This window comes from Topomyia yanbarensis, chromosome 3, assembly GCF_030247195.1.
Source record: "Topomyia yanbarensis strain Yona2022 chromosome 3, ASM3024719v1, whole genome shotgun sequence".
In the NCBI taxonomy this organism is placed as follows: domain Eukaryota; kingdom Metazoa; phylum Arthropoda; class Insecta; order Diptera; family Culicidae; genus Topomyia; species Topomyia yanbarensis.
Window position 1 is genome coordinate 135,218,878 of NC_080672.1, and position 18,384 is coordinate 135,237,261.

An 18,384-nucleotide genomic window follows, 5' to 3' on the forward strand; every position below is an offset into this window, starting at 1 on the left:
TGACGTTTTTTGTTGTTCCTCATGCCATGATTGTCATTAAAAACAAAATTCGTCCTGGGAACCGTATTCCGAAATTCTCGGAACCGGACATCATGGGTCCGCTTGTGTACGGATGTCTTCATACATGATTGCATTCTTCATAGGTCATCGAGTTGATGTTTTTTGATGTGCCGCATGCCACGATTATCATAAAAATAAAATTTGTCCTGTGAACCGTATTCCGGAATTCCCGAAACTGGTCATCAAATGTCCCCATAGGTACGGATGCCTTCGTATATGATTGCATCCTTCATAGCTCATCGAGTTGATATTTTTGATGTGCCGCATGCCACGATTATCATAAAAATAAAATTTTCCCTGGGAACCGTATACCGGAATTCCCGGAACTGGTCATCAATGGTCCACATGTGTACGGATGCCTTCGTATATGATTGCATTCTTCATAGCTCATCGAGTTGATGTTTTTTGATGTGCCGCATGCTATAATTATCATAAAAATAAAATTTGACCTGGGAACCATGTTCCGGAATTACCGGAACTGGTCATCAAGTGTCTACATGTGTCCGGATACCTTCGTATATGATTACATTCTTCATAGATTATCGAGTTTATGTTTTTTGATGTGCCGCATGCCACGATTATCATAAAAATAAAATTTGTCCTGGGAACCGTGTTCCGGAATTCAAGGAACTGGTCATCAAGTGTCTCCATGTGTTCGAATGCCTTCGAATGTGATTGCATTCTTCATAGATCATCGAGTTGATGTTGTTTGATTTGCCGCATGCCAGCATTATCATAAAAAATAAATTTCGTCCTGGGAACCGTGTTCCGGAATTCCCGGAACTGGTCAGAAAGTGGCAAATCTATATTAAACCTTTATTGAATTAATTGCTTGTTATACTAAGTAGACGACCTGATAAGATTTGTTAAAATATATTAGTGTTTCTGTTATAATAAAGCATATGCAATGTAAGCTCATGAATGGCCACTTTTGGGAACCGCTCCTAGGAACTGGCCAATTCGTATTACTCATATATGAAGTGCAATTATTATGTACGAAGGTCATTTCTAACAAATTCTTGTCGAAAAATGTTTAATTCTAGCGTTGTTTTGAAAATATTTATGAAAAACTGAAAATGGCCAAAAGTTGGTACCCCACTGCAATCTGGATTTACTCCGGGGTCGTAGCTCCGAATACAATTTTTAAAGCATTTTCGAAAATTGGAATAATTTCCGGTTCTTTGGCAAAAAGCTGCATCAAAATCTATTAAACAAAAAAAAAAGTTATGGCCAATTGAACGTCGATTTTGGTGTATCGAAGAGGGCTTGGTAGTTTGAAGGTTAACCCGCTATAAGAAATTGCACTGTTTGGAAAATTATTTCAAAGGGAAACGTTAGCATCCCTTTTTTATATGAACTTTTAATTGTTGATTAATTAATGTTTGCTTGAATTGCTCAAGTAAAACAAACAGCTCAACCCGATATACGAAATCGCCCTGCGGAAACGTCCACGAGAACAATCGAAAGAAAATGTAAAATGAAAAAAAAAATTATTTTTTTTTTGTTAATTTTTAAAAAAGATTTGTAATGGCCTTAATTGCAAAACTTGGAAAACAAAGTGAACACTACGGGAAAAACCGACACCCCATATACCGTAAACCGGGGTGAATTTGATCATCGGGGTGACTTTGATCACTCGAAACTTTTTTGGTAGATCTCTTGTTAAACCAGAATAGTCTACCGAATCATTTTGATTTGAAATGATTTTTATTCTAAACATATTAAATACTGATTTGTTATACTCTTTTAGTATATTGAACGGTTTTTGGGTACAAAAAACCGAAATTTGACTTTACCTTATTTTTACGAAACTTCGTAAAGTGTCTATTTTTTTATAAAACAAACAAATCTTAGATTTGAGCAAGAGAAATAAATTACAAGCGATTTTTTATTTTCCTTTAGAGTGGGATGTGCCAAATTTACTTTTAAGAGTTTGTTTATTTTAAATACAATTTTTGTGAAACTAGTGGGCAATTATTTCAAATTATTTTAAGCTAACATTATCAACATTTTTTATTGTTCAATATTCCAACATGTTAAAATGGATGAAACTTTTTGTATATTGATAAAGCACTAAAATACACAATTTTAGTGGTTTTAAAGGTTTTCAGAATCTTTTATTCTAGTTGGACACTAATTATACGAATTTTGGTTACTCGAATTTTACAGTACATTTAAATACTTTGTATAATACCAATTAACATCTTTTTAACAATAAGTACCTTTCCAAAATTAGTTTAAACAAACATTTGAATGAAAAACATTGGCATCAATAACTTAATGTGGGTGAACATGCAGGTTATCAAAGTCACCCCGGAATACGAAAACGGACTTCAACTTGAAATCATTTTTGGAAAAATAGCTGTAAGCGGACAATTTTAGGTAAAACCATCCAATCTTGTTCTCCATACATCGGTACATGGTTTAAAAATACTAAACTTTCAAAAAAATGTGTTGAGTCTAAAAATATGTAATTATTACTTCGAAAAGTGATCAATGTCACCCCGGTTTACGGTAGTTAAGATCGACATCCCCTTTAATTTCATTTCTCTCTTCTTTTTTTATTAAAAATGTGATGAAGTGTAAGTATGTTTACATTAGTATGTGAGATGTAAATATGTGCTTTTTGCAGCTTCATCGTGCAGTCACAGGAAGATTGTTTTATACTAAAGGATTATCTCTTGGTATGGATATTCCCAAGGAATTCCCACATATAATTGTAACTTTGAGTGTCATTTTATATCGTAAGAGAAGATTTGCTAGTGTTCTACATTCTACTAATAGGATTCATTCACTTATAAGTTACACTAACTTCGCAGTAAAACTTGAACCTTGACTTTTCGGGACCCTGAATATCAACGATTTATCAGGGTATACAGAAGATCATTGTCTCACTATGACCATGAGAACACAAGGCATTCATTTGTATAAGCTTATTGCAGAGATAGAATCTGATAAGCAAAAATTTCAATGTTTAATTTTAAAAGAGACTTATAAGAAATAAACACAATAAAAGCATTTCTGCATATTGCTGCTATTACCATAATGTGACAATACTGTTATTGAAGTGTCACAAAGATTTCCAACTTCCTCCAATGGATCACAAATATACGCAACCATCTAAACAGCCTGTCGGTCTTACCACCACCAAAGGGTGCTGGTTTTACCCCAACAGCGATTTTTTTTTTGAAAACAAAAAAAAAACAATAAAATATATTGAATACCTCAAACTCGTCTTCAATGCACCCAGTTGATCATGTGAAAGGTCGATAATTATGGATACTAAAAACGTAGTGATGGTTAAAATATTAAAATCTACCAACAAAATTTAACATCCAGACGATTATGAACGCTGCTGTCGCATGTTTTGTTTATTTTTTGGAATTTGACGTACTAATGTAAATCCAATTTGTCTTTAAATTTAACATAATCGAATTAATAATAAACTGTCGTTATGGAAGGAATAAACATTTGATTTATAGGGAAAGTTGCGGGGTGTCGGTTTTACTCATGATTCCTCTACCTAAACCCAAACGGTAAAAAAAAGAAAACTGAAAACACCACCTACTAGCCCTAGCCGATCTCTCCTGTCTGTTTCGACATACATCGATGCCAACTTATAAATACAAACAATAAAATCCTTCATGATTGGGGATTTTTTAGACTAGCACCTCACCTTGGTATCACTAGACCCTTGCATAACTGAAACAAGCCATCAATTACTTTAACAACCCATAAACTGATGTATCCACTGCCAAAAAGTTATACTTCTCTGCAGACCCGGATCCAGTAAGCTGCACGACATTTCAGCCAGTCAAAATTATCCTAATAATTCATTCAGCTGTTATCGGGTTCTGCATGCTCCGGCTTACCGCGGGAGGGGGGAAATTAAAAGTTGACTGACTTTTGGCATGATTAAAGGGACCCGTTACGTCATATCGTAGGCAGTAATTTACCTTCTACGACATGGCAAACTTCCGTCCCCGGCGTCGCGCCACCATTCCTCAAACGTCAAGCTTAGTGAAAATTATTATTTGAATTTGAAATATATGTGCATACGATTTCGACGTGCTGCAGCTCACTCGTGCTTCGCCGAAATAGGTGCGGTCACAAAAAAGGAAGAATTTTTTTATGCTTCATTCCAGGGCATTTGGCCTCGATCGATTCATTTTAGCGTTCAGTCCGCTCTTTCTATATAATTTAAAGTTTTTGTTCCAATTTAAATATATTCTACATGCATGGTTTCAGTCCATTTTGATAATCGTTGTTGCGACTTTACGAGGTGCCTTCCTGCGTTCCCAGGGTTGTTGCCTCGGACGATATTTCTTACTGCAAGGTAAAGCTGTTGGTTTTGTATGCAATCACGTGAGGCACGTCAGTTTTGTTTATGGTTGCTTGCATTTAAATGAATCATGTATATCCTTTAAACTCTATCAAGATCATTTAGAGAGGAAGTTTGGGTCTCTTTTGAGGTCATTATTTACCTAGTGGTGGCATATTGATTGTTAATATGTTTATAAACGAATACTAAAAAAGTCTTTTTTTTAAAGTTTCGAATAAAATAGGTGATCTAAATTGGATTGTGAGGACGATATGAACAAATTAATGAAAAAGTTTTTTAGAAAAAATCTACGTTAAAACGCATTCGACTGAACTCGAACCTGCATTCTAATTTCTCTAGATGGATGCGTAAAAGTTTAATGTGCCTTTTTGGACTGTTGATTTTTAGAATAGTTTTATTATTGTATATCCTTTATATAAAAACTGGTTTGAATGCATTTCTCATACAAATATGAAATAAAAATGAAGTTAGTTATCGGAGCCAGATGCTTTTAGTGAAAAACAATATAAAGCCTTGGTACTATTACATCCCATTGTGGAACTTGACACTCTGATTCGAAAGAATACCATTATTCTTCTTATTCTTCAAAGGAAGAAATCTAGCATAGTGTACATCGCATAGTCATGCTAAACCGAACAATGTTTCGATCTCATCAGAAAATCTGAATCTGGCACGGTTTTAGCACCAGATTGACGGTTGATCTGATGAGGTAAAGTCAAAAGGTAAATTCTTCGACTTATTAACGTTCGGTATTGCCGTTCATGCACAAAATTGTTTAATTCAATGTTACCCTTACAGAGTAATCAAACAATAGCTTGTAAGCAATATGCGAGCAATGCAATAATGAACGGGTAGAATCTGTAATTTTACATTAAGATGCCAATCATTGACTACTTTCCCCTAACCAGAATGCTCTTTTCTTTTAAAATGCTTCGAAAACTTACGCCCATCGTGCTCTCGAATAAATGCACATTCTATATTTAATTAATCAACAAAGCATAACATTTCAATTGCTATGCATCTACCAATTGGCACGAGATGAGCAAAGGTGTTCCGGGGAAAATTTATTCCAGTTTTTTGTTACGATATACTTAATTCTCATCACCAGAACACGAAAGAATGCTTCGTGTTAACCGGGTTGTTCTGCTCGGTTGTTTGCAAAATGGGCAACTTTGTATGACCAATTATTAGCATTTAAAGTGAGCCTTCAATTTCGGTTAGTCATTTTGACAGTTGCTGGAGTTTTGAGTAGGTTGTAATTAACAGCTCCTGCTGACGTTTTTGCATTGGCGTGACTTTGTGAGCGTGTGCTGGAAATTTTTGTATCGGACGAACTGAGAACACGGAACAGTTACAATGGTGGCGAATGAAATTGGATGAGAAATTTTGCATAGACATTGAGTGTGTTATAAACGACATTTGCTCGTGAGGACTGGCTTTATTTGATAGAAAAGAAACAAACTTAAGAGGATCTGCTCGTCAGTAGCTAATAACAAGGTGTTCTTAAAAGATTTTTTGAACATGAAACCTTTTGCGTTTTTTGAACAAATATTAACTAAACAAAAAAGTTTTTTGAATATCAAAATAAAAAAAATGGCGGATTTATAAACAAGATCGCGCAGCTACTCGTCGCGGACGACTCAAGTTCCGTGCAAGATTTAGCCGGCAATTTTTACCTGAAGCCAAAAATTGAAATACTTTCTTATTCGGAAAGCTTTTCTGTACAGCATAGACTATTATGGTGGTTAAAAGTTGAAATTTTAAATATTTTAGTAAATTTTTAATAAATAATTTAATTAGTAATGATTCGATTATTCGGCATTTTTCAGCAATAAATACAATAAATTATCTAAAAACCAGTATTTTACTCGTATACATAGGTTTTATAGTTTATTTGTAATCGTACATGGAATTTTGAAATACATGGTTTTCATAAAATGGGTTTTAAAGTTTTTAGAAGAAAAAAAGTAAACTTACAGGTATGAGATGTTAATCAGATATACTCTGAATCTATGCAAGAATATTCCATAATACTAATTCTAACGAATGAAGCAAAAAATCAATTTTTTGAAGCTGACTTATAAGAAGGCCCTATTAATAGCACCTCCAAACTAGAACTTTTCAGTTTGTCGAAGAGACTAGCAATGATTCGTGCTATGACAGTTATGGAATGGATTCTTGAATGAAGAACTTTTAATTTTAGTTTTCAGCCCGTTTCCGGAGTAGCTAAACATAAATGCAATATTTTTCTGGAGTGTGTGGTGATCGCTGACCGATAATCCGTGTAAAAGTGGCAAGAAAAAGTTCGAGTGGATTTGTTTGTCTAGGTTTAGTGGATTTAAGGGGTTATATACAAAGTTGTGGCGAAAAAGTGAGCTAAGTTCGTGATATTTTAAAAGTGTTTATGCAAATTTTATTTGAAAAAGCAAAAGACAGATCGTTGATAGTACTATCGAAGATAGAAAAACCAAGTTGAATTAAAAAAATATTCAAGGTTGTCGGAGTTATGGCCCAGCCCCCGAAACGTGTTTTTTTGGCAGAGGTTTACGGTGAAAGCTCTCCAAGTCGAACCGCTCAACTGAAATCCAAAAACTAATAAGATTATTAAAGAAAAATGTATTGTGGTGTACATGAATGGATCGGTTTCCCAAATGAAATTTTTTTTCTTGTCAAAAAAACATGTTGACCGAAACATTAAGTTTGTGTGGTGTTCTAAATTTTAAACAAAAATTCATTGCGAAGAATTGGAAATTCAAGTACACGAGAATGTAAATACAAACAATTTTAAAAAGAATTTATGAAGATCGGATGAATATTTTTTTAGATATCAAGTTCACCGCAACGGTGCTTTTCAAAAAAAATATTTCCGAGATAATTGCGTTTAATGTTTTGTGTTAACTTCATTCGTGGAAGAACCAGTTCGCTGCAAATGGCTGTAATTTGAAATCTAGCACTTCGATCTGGATGAAATTTCGCACAGATACTTCCAAAAGCATGTACTTTCAAAATATATAATAAAAATTGTTCCGACTTTTTGAGTTTCAACTTTGTATATAACCCCTTAATTTGTTTGGACTTGCTTTTTGTGAATGTGCATTAGCTCATATTTCATTGTAATTATTGATGTTTAAGGAAAATAACGATTTAATTGAGCTAGATAACCAAGATATAAAAGGGATTTCTTTTGTATTTTTACACTAATATGAACAATATTTTTTAAAGGTCGTGGATATCCTCTTCCGTTTCTGTAAAATAAAGTAATTAAGCAAGAAAATAAGACAAAATAAGAAATTACTATAGGGTGATGTGCCTATTATGGCAGTAGAGCCTATTGTTACCCTATTTCGTACCCCTTGGTTTCGAACCAAGCATATGAGATAATGACACTATAGATTTGGCTAAAGCAGGTGAGAAAAAATAAGCTCAAGTTATGTTCTTTATTTGTTGTGCACATATGTATTTAGAACTATCCTCTAAATCCAACTTTTAATTAAAACAAAATCACCTTATAGAAATATCTACTAATCCGCCTCACTCACGTAGTGAACCGCAACTGGATGCAACGGCGCTTAGCAAAATAAACACTTACGAGCCAGCATTTACCGCCTCATATCTCGTTATTCCAGCACAAATATACTAAACATTGCACTGATACATACCTTTATTTTAGCTGGAGAATCTTTTTACGATAATTTCACTTTAAAATCACTCGTCAAACACTAGAATAGGCCTAGTGTTATAATAGGATAAAACTAAATACGGGGGTTCCTATTATTGGCATGTTTTGCTGATACACTACCACAATCAAAACCAACTTTTTGCATCCATCATACAGAAAAGAATCACCAGTGCGGCCAAACCAAAACATGAACTTATAAATATAATGTAATGCAATTTCAGGTATAAGTAATCAATTACTTCAAGTTATTCAACTAATTGTTGATTGCAGATATTTTATTTTCATCTGCACATACAATTCGGATCGTGAGAAAGCAATGTGTGATGTGAAACTTGTCATTCCAGTTGCTAACCTTCGAATGGTTTTTTCTGCGTGCGCAATTCTGGGCGCTCTTCTACTAACAGCTGATGAGTTTCATTGATGTGCGTGATGTTTACGTTTGTTTTGATCGGCTGAAAAAAGCAGAATGATTCGTTTTACAAATCACACGTTGGCGTCCATGATCTGGATAGCTAGTTAGAATCGACGCAAATGGAATATGAGGCATTGCGTTTCAACTAAATTGTTTTTCGATGAGGTGGAAATTGGCACACCCATGAGGCGATAATTGGATCGTTGAGGTGGGAATAGATGCACAGAATGGAACATTTATTTTCATTTATGCTGAAAATTGAGGCAATTCTGCTAAATAAGCATTATATAGATGTTTAAGAAACAGTACGCTGATACTTTATGCTGAGAAAGGTTATAGATAATATGGCTTCTTTTAAAGTTGTATAAAAAATAGTGCGACCCTCTCCCTAATGGTGCCAAAATAGGCTCATCACCCTATATGAAATAAATTAAATAAATTTTATATGAAATCGTTCTTTTTAGATAGCGCTTTCCATTCATCATAGGTGAGATCACCACCGTTTGAGTTTTGAGTGATTGATATTTTGGAAATTAATTGCGAATATGTTAGGGCGTACAGCCCGGATCGAATTGTCTACCAAGAGATATCCTGATCTTTTTCCTTGCCTACTAACACAATTCCTTTCCAATGATTCTCGTAGAGATGCAGAGGTAGTCTCGTTCTCTGGCCAAAGCGGATTATTTCAATTAATCAAATATCTCTTGGCATTAAGTGATTACAATTAGCAACTATGTGTAAAATAATCTATTTGCTATTAATCGATCAATTGAAAAAGTGGCATTATTGGGCTGATTCATTTAGTAATCCAAAATTTGAAATTGCATTTTCCAATAAAATTTTAAATAATGTGCTAATGAATTTTGGTAAACAGACTGGATAAACTGGGGAAAAGCACAAACATAAAAATAAAAACAAGGAAACAGGTGCAAATTGAACACGGTTTAACTGTGTGTAGGTTAATGCCATCACTGACGAAAATCCATAGCATCTACCGCTTATTGTAACATCCGCTCATTATAGTCATGATGTTGCTCGTTTAGCATGCGAGCAACGAATGATTCTAACGAACATGCGGAACCTCTATCTATAACTTAACGTGTTTGATTGAGTTATGTTGGTGCTTCCTATTGACGGATCTGTCCGGAATAGACTGTATCGTGTATTGCAGTTTTCATGTTTTGCATGATCTTTTTATTTTTACGGATTTTTCAATAGTGCACTAACATAATAGCCATTAAACAAAATTTCAGTTGATTTCGAATAGTTTGATTGTGGAAAGACGTAAACCCATCGATAAATAACAGAGATATAAGCGTAAACAAAAACGTGATTTTTATTTTAGAAAGAGTCACAGGTAGTGAGTAATACATTTTTTATGTCAAAAACGCCGAAGAAAACGAAAACATCATCACGGAGAAGTTCGTCTTACTTAGTTGCCTTGTACACAACTCATCTGAATTCGCTTTACAATGCTGCACATAAGGTTAGAGGTTTTTCTAACATACTGAGGCGAATTACTCTATAGTTAAAATGTCTACTTTAGCTTGCGGGGAAGATAATTTGTATCACATAAAGGGACCAACTTAAACTTGACGCATTCAAAAAAACCTGTACACATTGCACCTATTTACTATTTAATTTTGATATTTGCGCTTCAGTTGTGAAGATTGCATCAAAGCAAGAGGAGTAACGGAGAAAAATTTTGCTCGTGCATCACAAAAATCCAAACTACTTCAAACAAGCATTCCAATTGGGCGAAATTGTTGAATGTGGATAAATATACTGTCACCAACGTAATAAAAGTGTTCGAAAAACCGTTTGTCGACAGACAGGAAGACTGATTCAAGGGGAAATCGAAAGCCGGAAAACGACGAAAAGAGTAATCAGCCGTTTTAAGGGGTTATATACAAAGTTGTGGCGAAAAAGTGAGCTAAATTCGTGATTTTTTTAAAGTGTTTTATGTAAGTTGTATTTGCTCAACTGAAATCCAAAAACTAAAAAGATTATTGAAGAAAAATGTATTGTGGTGTACTTGAACGGATCGGTTTCCCAACAGAACATTTTTTTCTTGCAAAAAAGAAAATGTTGACCAAACATTTGAGTTTTTTGGTGTTCCAAATTTTAAACAAAAATTCATTGCAAGGAATCGAAATTTTTTTGATGAAAAAAGAACCGTTCAAGTACACGAGAATGTAAATACAAACAATTCAAAAAAAATTATGAAGATCGGATGCATAATTTTTTAGATATTACGTTCAACGCAACGGTACTTTTCAAAAAAAGTTTAAAGTTTTGTGTTAATTTCATTCGTGGAAGAACCAGCTCGCTACAAATGGCTGTAATTTGAAATCTAGTGCTCCGATCTTGATGAAATTTCTACACAGATACTTTCAAAAGCATGTACTTTCAGAATATTTATTTTTTTTACTTTTTTTTAATTACAACTTTCTATATAACCCTTTAAGCGGAGCCCCAACCTCTCCGTCCGCGATGTCACAAGCAAGCTGGGAGTGTCGTTTCCTACAGTGCATCTAGCTAGAAAACGAGTTGGACTGGTGACCTTCTTGTACTGTCTTGGCTCAATATTGCATCAGTAATCAAAATTAGTCGGCCAGAGAATGATCGCGAAAACTGTACGTGAAGATGCTGACGAAGTTTGATTACATGGTACATGATGACGAAACCTACGTCAAGGCAGACTCCCAATAACTTCCTGGAGAGTAATATTATACGTCAACTGGAAGAGGAGGGAAGTCAACAATTTTCAAAAACAGTCCGAACAATGTCCAGAGTGTGCCCAAGGAGGCACACCAGAGCTTCACCCAATAGAAAAGTTTAGGACAATCAAGTCATGCGGAACCACAAGAAAGAAGCGAAAGACAGTTGTCAGCGAGATGCAGTTCAAGGGAAACTAGCGCTCTCCGGTGATGAAAGTGACCAAGGAGGTTGTGCGAAACTTTTCTCTCTCTGTTTATTTGACGCGGCTCAACGCGTTAGCATAACTGAGCCGCACATCTTTTAATCTCTTACAATATTTAAAAATAAAGAATGAAACAATAATTATTTTTTATTCGTAGTACCTTGTTGACGCAGCTTGCTACTGCGTGTTGAGATTATAATTATTATTATTATTATTTTATATTATAATTATTATCAGAGGCTAACATTGTCCCACTCGATTGGAGACAAGTGAAGGTCATCGCCATCCAAAAACCAGGAAAACCAGCCTCCGACCACAATTCGTACCGTCCGATCGCAATGCTAACCTGTATCCGGAAGTTGTTCGAGAAAATGATCCTATCTCGCCTCGACAATTGGGTCGAAGCAAATGGCTTACTGTCAGATACACAATTTGGCCTTCGCAAAGGCAAAGGGACGAACGATTGTCTTGCGGTACTCTCAACTGAAATTCAAATGGCCTATGCTAGCAAAGAGCAGATGGCATCAGTGTTCCTAGATATTAAGGGGGCTTTTGATTCAGTTGCGATCAAAATTCTTTCAGAGAAGCTGCACCAGCATGGTCTTTCCGCGACTTTAAACAACTTTTTACTAAACTTGTTGTCGGAAAAGCACATGCATTTGTCGCATGGTGACTTATCGACATCACGAATTAGCTACATGTGTCTTCCCCAGGGCTCATGTCTAAGCCCCCTGTTATACAATTTCTACGTCAACGACATTGATGAATGCCTTGACAATTTCTACACGTTAAGGCAACTTGCAGACGATGGCGTGGTGTCTGTTACGGGACCCAAAGCTGTCGATCTACAAGGACCATTACAGAATACCTTGGACAATTTGTCTGCTTGGGCTATTAAGCTGGGTATCGAATTCTCCACGGAGAAAACTGAGCTAGTTGTATTTTCAAGGAAGCGTGAACCAGCACAACTACAGCTTCTATTAATGGGTCAAACTATCGCTCAGGTCTTCACAGTAAAATATCTAGGGGTCTGGTTCGACTCGAAAGGTACTTGGGGATGCCATATTCGGTATCTGAAACAGAAATGCCAGCAGAGGATCAACTTTCTTCGTACAATAACCGGAACATGGTGGGGTCCCAAGCAGCACTTGCAACATGTTCTAGAAAAACAACAAAAGTTATATGTTGCATTACAATGACAACAGAATTGCAAAAACATGACTGTTGCATGTGTGAAACACAGCTGCTGCACGTTACATCTTAGTTATTTATTTGTGGTGCTTATGTTTTCTTTATGTTCAACTTTGACACATATTATTGATGTTTTTTGCAACGTGTTTGTGACTCTACTGCACAGCTATAACAATTTTGTTGCAAGCATCATCGCGTAAACTGGAGATAACATTATTATTCAACTTGTCAGCAAATTTGATTCCGGATACACTTATAAAACTTTTACTCAACTTCAGTTTGTAACATAGTAGAAATAAAAACAACCGCCATATTTATTGATGGAATGAATTCTTTCTCGATAAAAGTTGCTGACGAACAGTTATTATGCATAGATTTTTTGATCGGAACCCAAAATTTTCATCATTAATATGTTTCAAATTTTTGATTACTCTCGAAAAAAGCATATTTGAGCACAGTTCTTTGCGTACGATAAATAATTCACAAAATAAGTACAAAATGTATTGAGTTTATATCAACGTTGTTTTAAGGCCCTTTAAAAATATCAAAGTATTTTCAAAAATTACTCGATTCAATTTTGTTGGTTAAACATTTTCACCCACATTAATGATATTGTCATATTTGAATGTGAACATAATATTTATACTTTGTTTGCATAACAATTTCATGAAACACATTAAGTTTCATTTCATTTCGACAAAGTTGTTTTCAAAGCAATCGCTAGCATTATTGCAATAATCTTTGTTGTTATTATGATTCTTGGTACATCATTCGAAACAAATGAACATGTTGCCTATAAGCTCCGCCTCTTGCGCTTTTTCAATTGCATAACAGTTGAATAACGCTTGCTGCAGTAATATTTTCACAAATTAATGTGTGACATTGGTGTTGTAAAAACAGCTTATCAACATACCGTGTTGCTTGGGGTGCCCACCCAGGAGACCTAATTAGGTTGTATCAAACAACGATACTGTCGGTAATGGAATACGGATGCTTCTGCTTTCGCTCCGCTGCGAACATACATTTCATCAAACTCGAAAGAATTCAGTATCGTTGTTTGCGTATCGCCTTAGGGTGCATGCAGTCGACCCATACGATGAGTCTCGAAGTGCTGTCGGGCGTTCTCCCGTTGAAAAATCGATTTTGGGAACTCTAATATCGATTGCTCATTCGATGCGATATCTTGCATCCGGTCGTGATTGAAAATTTCGAAAGGCTTGTTGAGCTCAATTCTCAGACCCGTTTCATGTCCCTGTACTTTGACTACATGGCGCAGAATATTAACCCTTCTTCTTACAATCCCAACCGTGTGCATTTCATAAATACTTCTGAATCTACTGTTTTCTTCGACACATCCATGAAAGACGAGATTAGTGGAATTCCGGACCACATACGCCCACAAGTGGTTCCAAACATTTTTTATAATAAATTCCGAGAAGTCGACTGTTCTAAGATGTTTTTTACTGACGGATCAAACCTCGAAGGGTCCACTGGCTTCGGTATTTTCAATCAAAAGTTCACCGCCTCCTACAAACTCAGTGACCCTGCTTCAGTTTACGCCGCAGAACTAGCTGCCATTCAGTATACCCTTGGAGTCATTGAAACATTACCCGCAGGCCATTACTTCATCGTTTCGGATAGCCTCAGTTCCATTGACGTTATTCGCTCGATGAAACATGGAAAGCACTCCTCGTATTTTTTGGGGAAAATACGGGAGCTACTGAGTGCTTTATCTGACAACTCTTTCCAGATTACCTTGGTATGGGTCCCTTCTCATTGCTCCATTCCGGGCAATGAGAAGGCAGACTCCTTAGCTAAGGTGGGTGCTTTAGAAGGAGACGTTTACGAAAGACCAATTTGCTTCAGCGAATTTTTCAGTATTACTCATCAGAGAACCCTCGAATGTTGGCAAACTTCGTGGAGCAGTGGGGAGCTGGAAAGGTGGCTACATTCGATAATCCCTAAGGTATCGACGAAACCTTGGTTCAAGGGGATGGATGTGGGTCGTGACTTCATTCGTGTGATGTCCCGACTCATGGCGAACCATTACACGCTGGATGCACATCTCCGGCGTATTGGGCTCGTGGATAGAGGTATCTGCGCTTGTGGCGACGGCTATCACGACATCGAGCACATTGTCTGGGCGTGCACCGAGTACAGTTCCGCCAGGTCTCGGCTAACGGATACCCTGCGGGCCCGAGGAAGACCAACCAACGTCCCGGTTCGAGATGTGCTGGCAAGCCGCGATGTCCTCTATATGTCCCTTATATACACCTTTGTGAAAACCAGCAATATACAAGTCTAACTGCCCCTTCTTATTTGTTTTTATTTATTAGTTTTAACCTTGAAGGTCAATCACTATTATTAATATAAGAAAATATACATTTCAGTTTTCACTATTTCATTTTTTAAATGTAGCAATATCGTTTTCCCCAGCTTCATTATTGTATAGTTTCAATCTATCTTCGGATTCCCGTGAAGAGGCTCACTGGTTGTTGTGAGATGCAAACATACAGTATTGCAATGAGTCTGGATTGCGGGCTATCTCTCCCACCTAATGATGGTCAGACAGAGGGCCCGCTTGGGTATGGTGTTCTCCGAACGATCAATTGTTGCGCTTCAGTATCCACTTTGTGCTGCTGGTTATACTTTTGCTATTTGTTATCTTATCCCCTAAGTGGGCAATGGGTGACATTCTCAGCATCACTAGTTGGTTGGGTTGAGAGAACATAGTGTACGATTATCTGGGTTTTATCCACTTGCCATAGACGTGTTCTCTAATTTCCACTCGGCGTGCAGCGGTGGGTCCATGATTATATCATTGTGAATAGATTGGCCTCTTTCAGGAAACCTATCAGCTTTTGTTCAGTAGCTGGGTCATTCCCCAAAATGTCTCTAACTGAATATGCTAGGTCATATTTCCTTCTTAATTCATCTAATTCCCTACAGTTAATCAGTATATGCTCAACTGTCATTCTCGTATTGCAGGTTAAGCACTTTGGAGGATCCACCCGAGAGATTGTGTGGGCATGTGTTACACGGGTATGTCCTACGCGAAGTCTGGACAGTACTTTTTGTTCAATTTTCTTTTCCCTATCTTTCCATTTATCTATGTCCTTCTTATTTTCCTTATCATTCTCAGGACCCTCTTCTACCTGTATCAAAGCATCTGTATCGAATGAGCCAACAAACACGGGACCTACGGCACGAACATAACACGCTTAACTCGAAATGTAGCCGATCCACATCTGAGCCGTACTACGAAATCGTCTGGAAAAACCCCTGCCATCTTGAGGAGGACCACCCGGCGTCCCAGTACATGATTCCCCTGATGAAGGCCACCCGAGTTTGTAATCCATCCGTTGATCTCACGATGCCTGAAACTGAAATAATTTTCTCTCCCTGCCATCTTTGTCTACCCTCCCTCCCCTGATTCTTATACCCAGAAGTAACACCCCTACCCACCCAATATCTTCACGAAGCATTTAGCTCTTCTTGTCTCTTCTAGTTTTAACTATTATATTATATAATCTCGTTGAAAATGGCCAACTCTACTACCCACAAAAATAATCTCACTGATAAAAATGTCAAACCATATTGCCACAAAAACTAAATGACCCCCCTAATCTTACGAAAATAATATTATCCCCTTGTGTAGATATATAAGATAGCTATAAAATCGCATTAGTTTCATTTAAAAAAAATCAATATGTAATCCCCTAGTTTTAAGCAATTTAAAATGTAAAACAAAACAAAATTGGCACCTTTAAGCTAACGCAACGTGCCTTATCAAATAAACGATTTGAATAAAAAAAATAGTCCAAAATATTCTGCAAAAAAATAATTATTATTATAATTATAGATTATAATTATTATTATAATTATTTTCTTTGGCGGTGAAGCGTTAGCTGCGTTGTTCATCGCATCTAGGGGGTCATTTGGTTCCTTTCACTTTATCGTACTTGTCCATTTCCCCATCTGTGCTACCTTCAAACTGTTTACGATCGGTTGTTCTGGTTTGTGTTTTACTCTTATGGTCTGCTATTGCGCGTCCGTCTTCTTCGGCATTCGTTTCATTGTTGTTGTTGCTGATTACTGACTTAGAGACATCACCACACAAACACCATTGGAAATGCCCGAGAAAAAATTCCTCCAGGTATCGTAACGGGACTTGACGCCATCCTCCCCCATGTAAACAATTGTCACAATTTTCTCTATTCTATTACGTAGCAAATCCTTTGAAAAAATATTTTTTTTTTTCAGTAAAAAAATGTTAAGTAACGTTCTATCTAACTCTCCCTCCCCCAACATGCCACATTTTGTCGTCTAGCTAAAGAATGAAAATTCTAACTTCAAATGTTATGGTACTTACCAGTTCTTAGCACATGGTGAGCAGCTGGAAATGGAAATAAAGAAAAAGTACAGTTAGAAAATTATATTCTCTAAGGAGACAGAATAAATTGTTTACAAAAAAAGTTTTTCGTCTAACTTAAAAATGGTCGATGGTGTATACAAAAAGGGATCAGCAAGAATATGGTAATCACATTTCTTGTGAGTTCGCATCTGGTAAGTAGTACTATTAAAATAGGCACTACATTGAAAACCCGTTTTTATCAGCCCCTGTTTTTACCAGGTTTTTGACCCAATTTTATCGACCAACCAGTATTATGAGGCTATGTCTAGGAATTAAAGAAAAAACTTTTTGGCGCTTCGGTTTATTAAAAAGAAATAAACAAATATGTTTTGCCATTGTCCCTATTTCGTCAACCTAACATAAACAAAGGGGACTGATAACAACGGGTCTTCGCTGTATTTAATTCTTGCCATCTTGAGTAAAGTTAATGAAAAAGCTCTGCTCCGACCCAACGCCACGGTCGTTGAATTTTGTCAAAACGACCGAGTTTTCGTGAAGTTAGGCTTAAAGAAGTTGTCTATCTTGAGTATCATCATCTACGAAATGCAGTATTGATATTATTCAACACGTTAATCCAAGTCGAACGTTTCGTTTTGCGGAAGAATTTATAGCACGTGACAACGTTGGAGTTAAGATTCACGTGTAAATAAAAAAAGAGTATATAGAGATAAGGCTACAAGAACTATCACCGCGTACCCCTCCTGAGCTAATCGCAGAATTCATGTCGGAGACGCAGAATCCTCCTCCTGATACGTGGAGAAATTTCTACTGTGGCGAGGAAGCGGGTCGAAAGACTTATTCTTTCTTATTCCTACATACAAGTACTGTAATCAGAATGCACATTATGGACAACTTTATGCGGAACATACAAAGGAGAATACATCTGAACCGTTTGCCAACGCATCTATGGCCCACATGGCAAAGTAACCCAAGACAGAGTTTTCAATATCAATACCCAAGCCACTAACGGTTACCAAATTTGTGGCAACTGTTCAAGTCATAATGACAAATGCAAAGGCAGTATTCAGCATCCAGTCAATGGATTTACACTGGTCACCCATAATTAAAGAAAGCAGGCAAGAAGATTTGATTGCGAGTACCAATCTGCAATAAAGTTGATCCCGATATCGTAATAACAATTCTATAAGAAATCTTAGCAGGTAATTAGGATCATTTTAAATTTTACGCATACAACCAAAAGCCAGTTTGGCACATCTAATGAAGTATAAAAATACGGCCATAATATTGACATTTGAAGTTCTCGGCGTTTTTAAAAATTACTGCGGACGACTTAACTGACCGATTTTAACGAACTAATCACCAATAACATTGTCAATAAAGGCATACATTATTTGTCATTTTT

General features: G+C 36.4%; 1 protein-coding gene across 2 annotated transcripts in view; it reads right to left on the reverse strand.

The window, feature by feature from the left end:
• LOC131693801 (uncharacterized) overlaps positions 1–18,384 on the reverse strand; it is a 317,280-nt gene that overhangs the window by 15,637 nt on the left and 283,259 nt on the right. For both annotated transcript variants that reach the window (XM_058981945.1, XM_058981943.1), the window contains exon 5: positions 16,980–17,003. In XM_058981945.1, the coding sequence (XP_058837928.1) occupies positions 16,980–17,003 (24 nt within the window). The remainder of the gene's footprint in view (positions 1–16,979; positions 17,004–18,384) is intronic.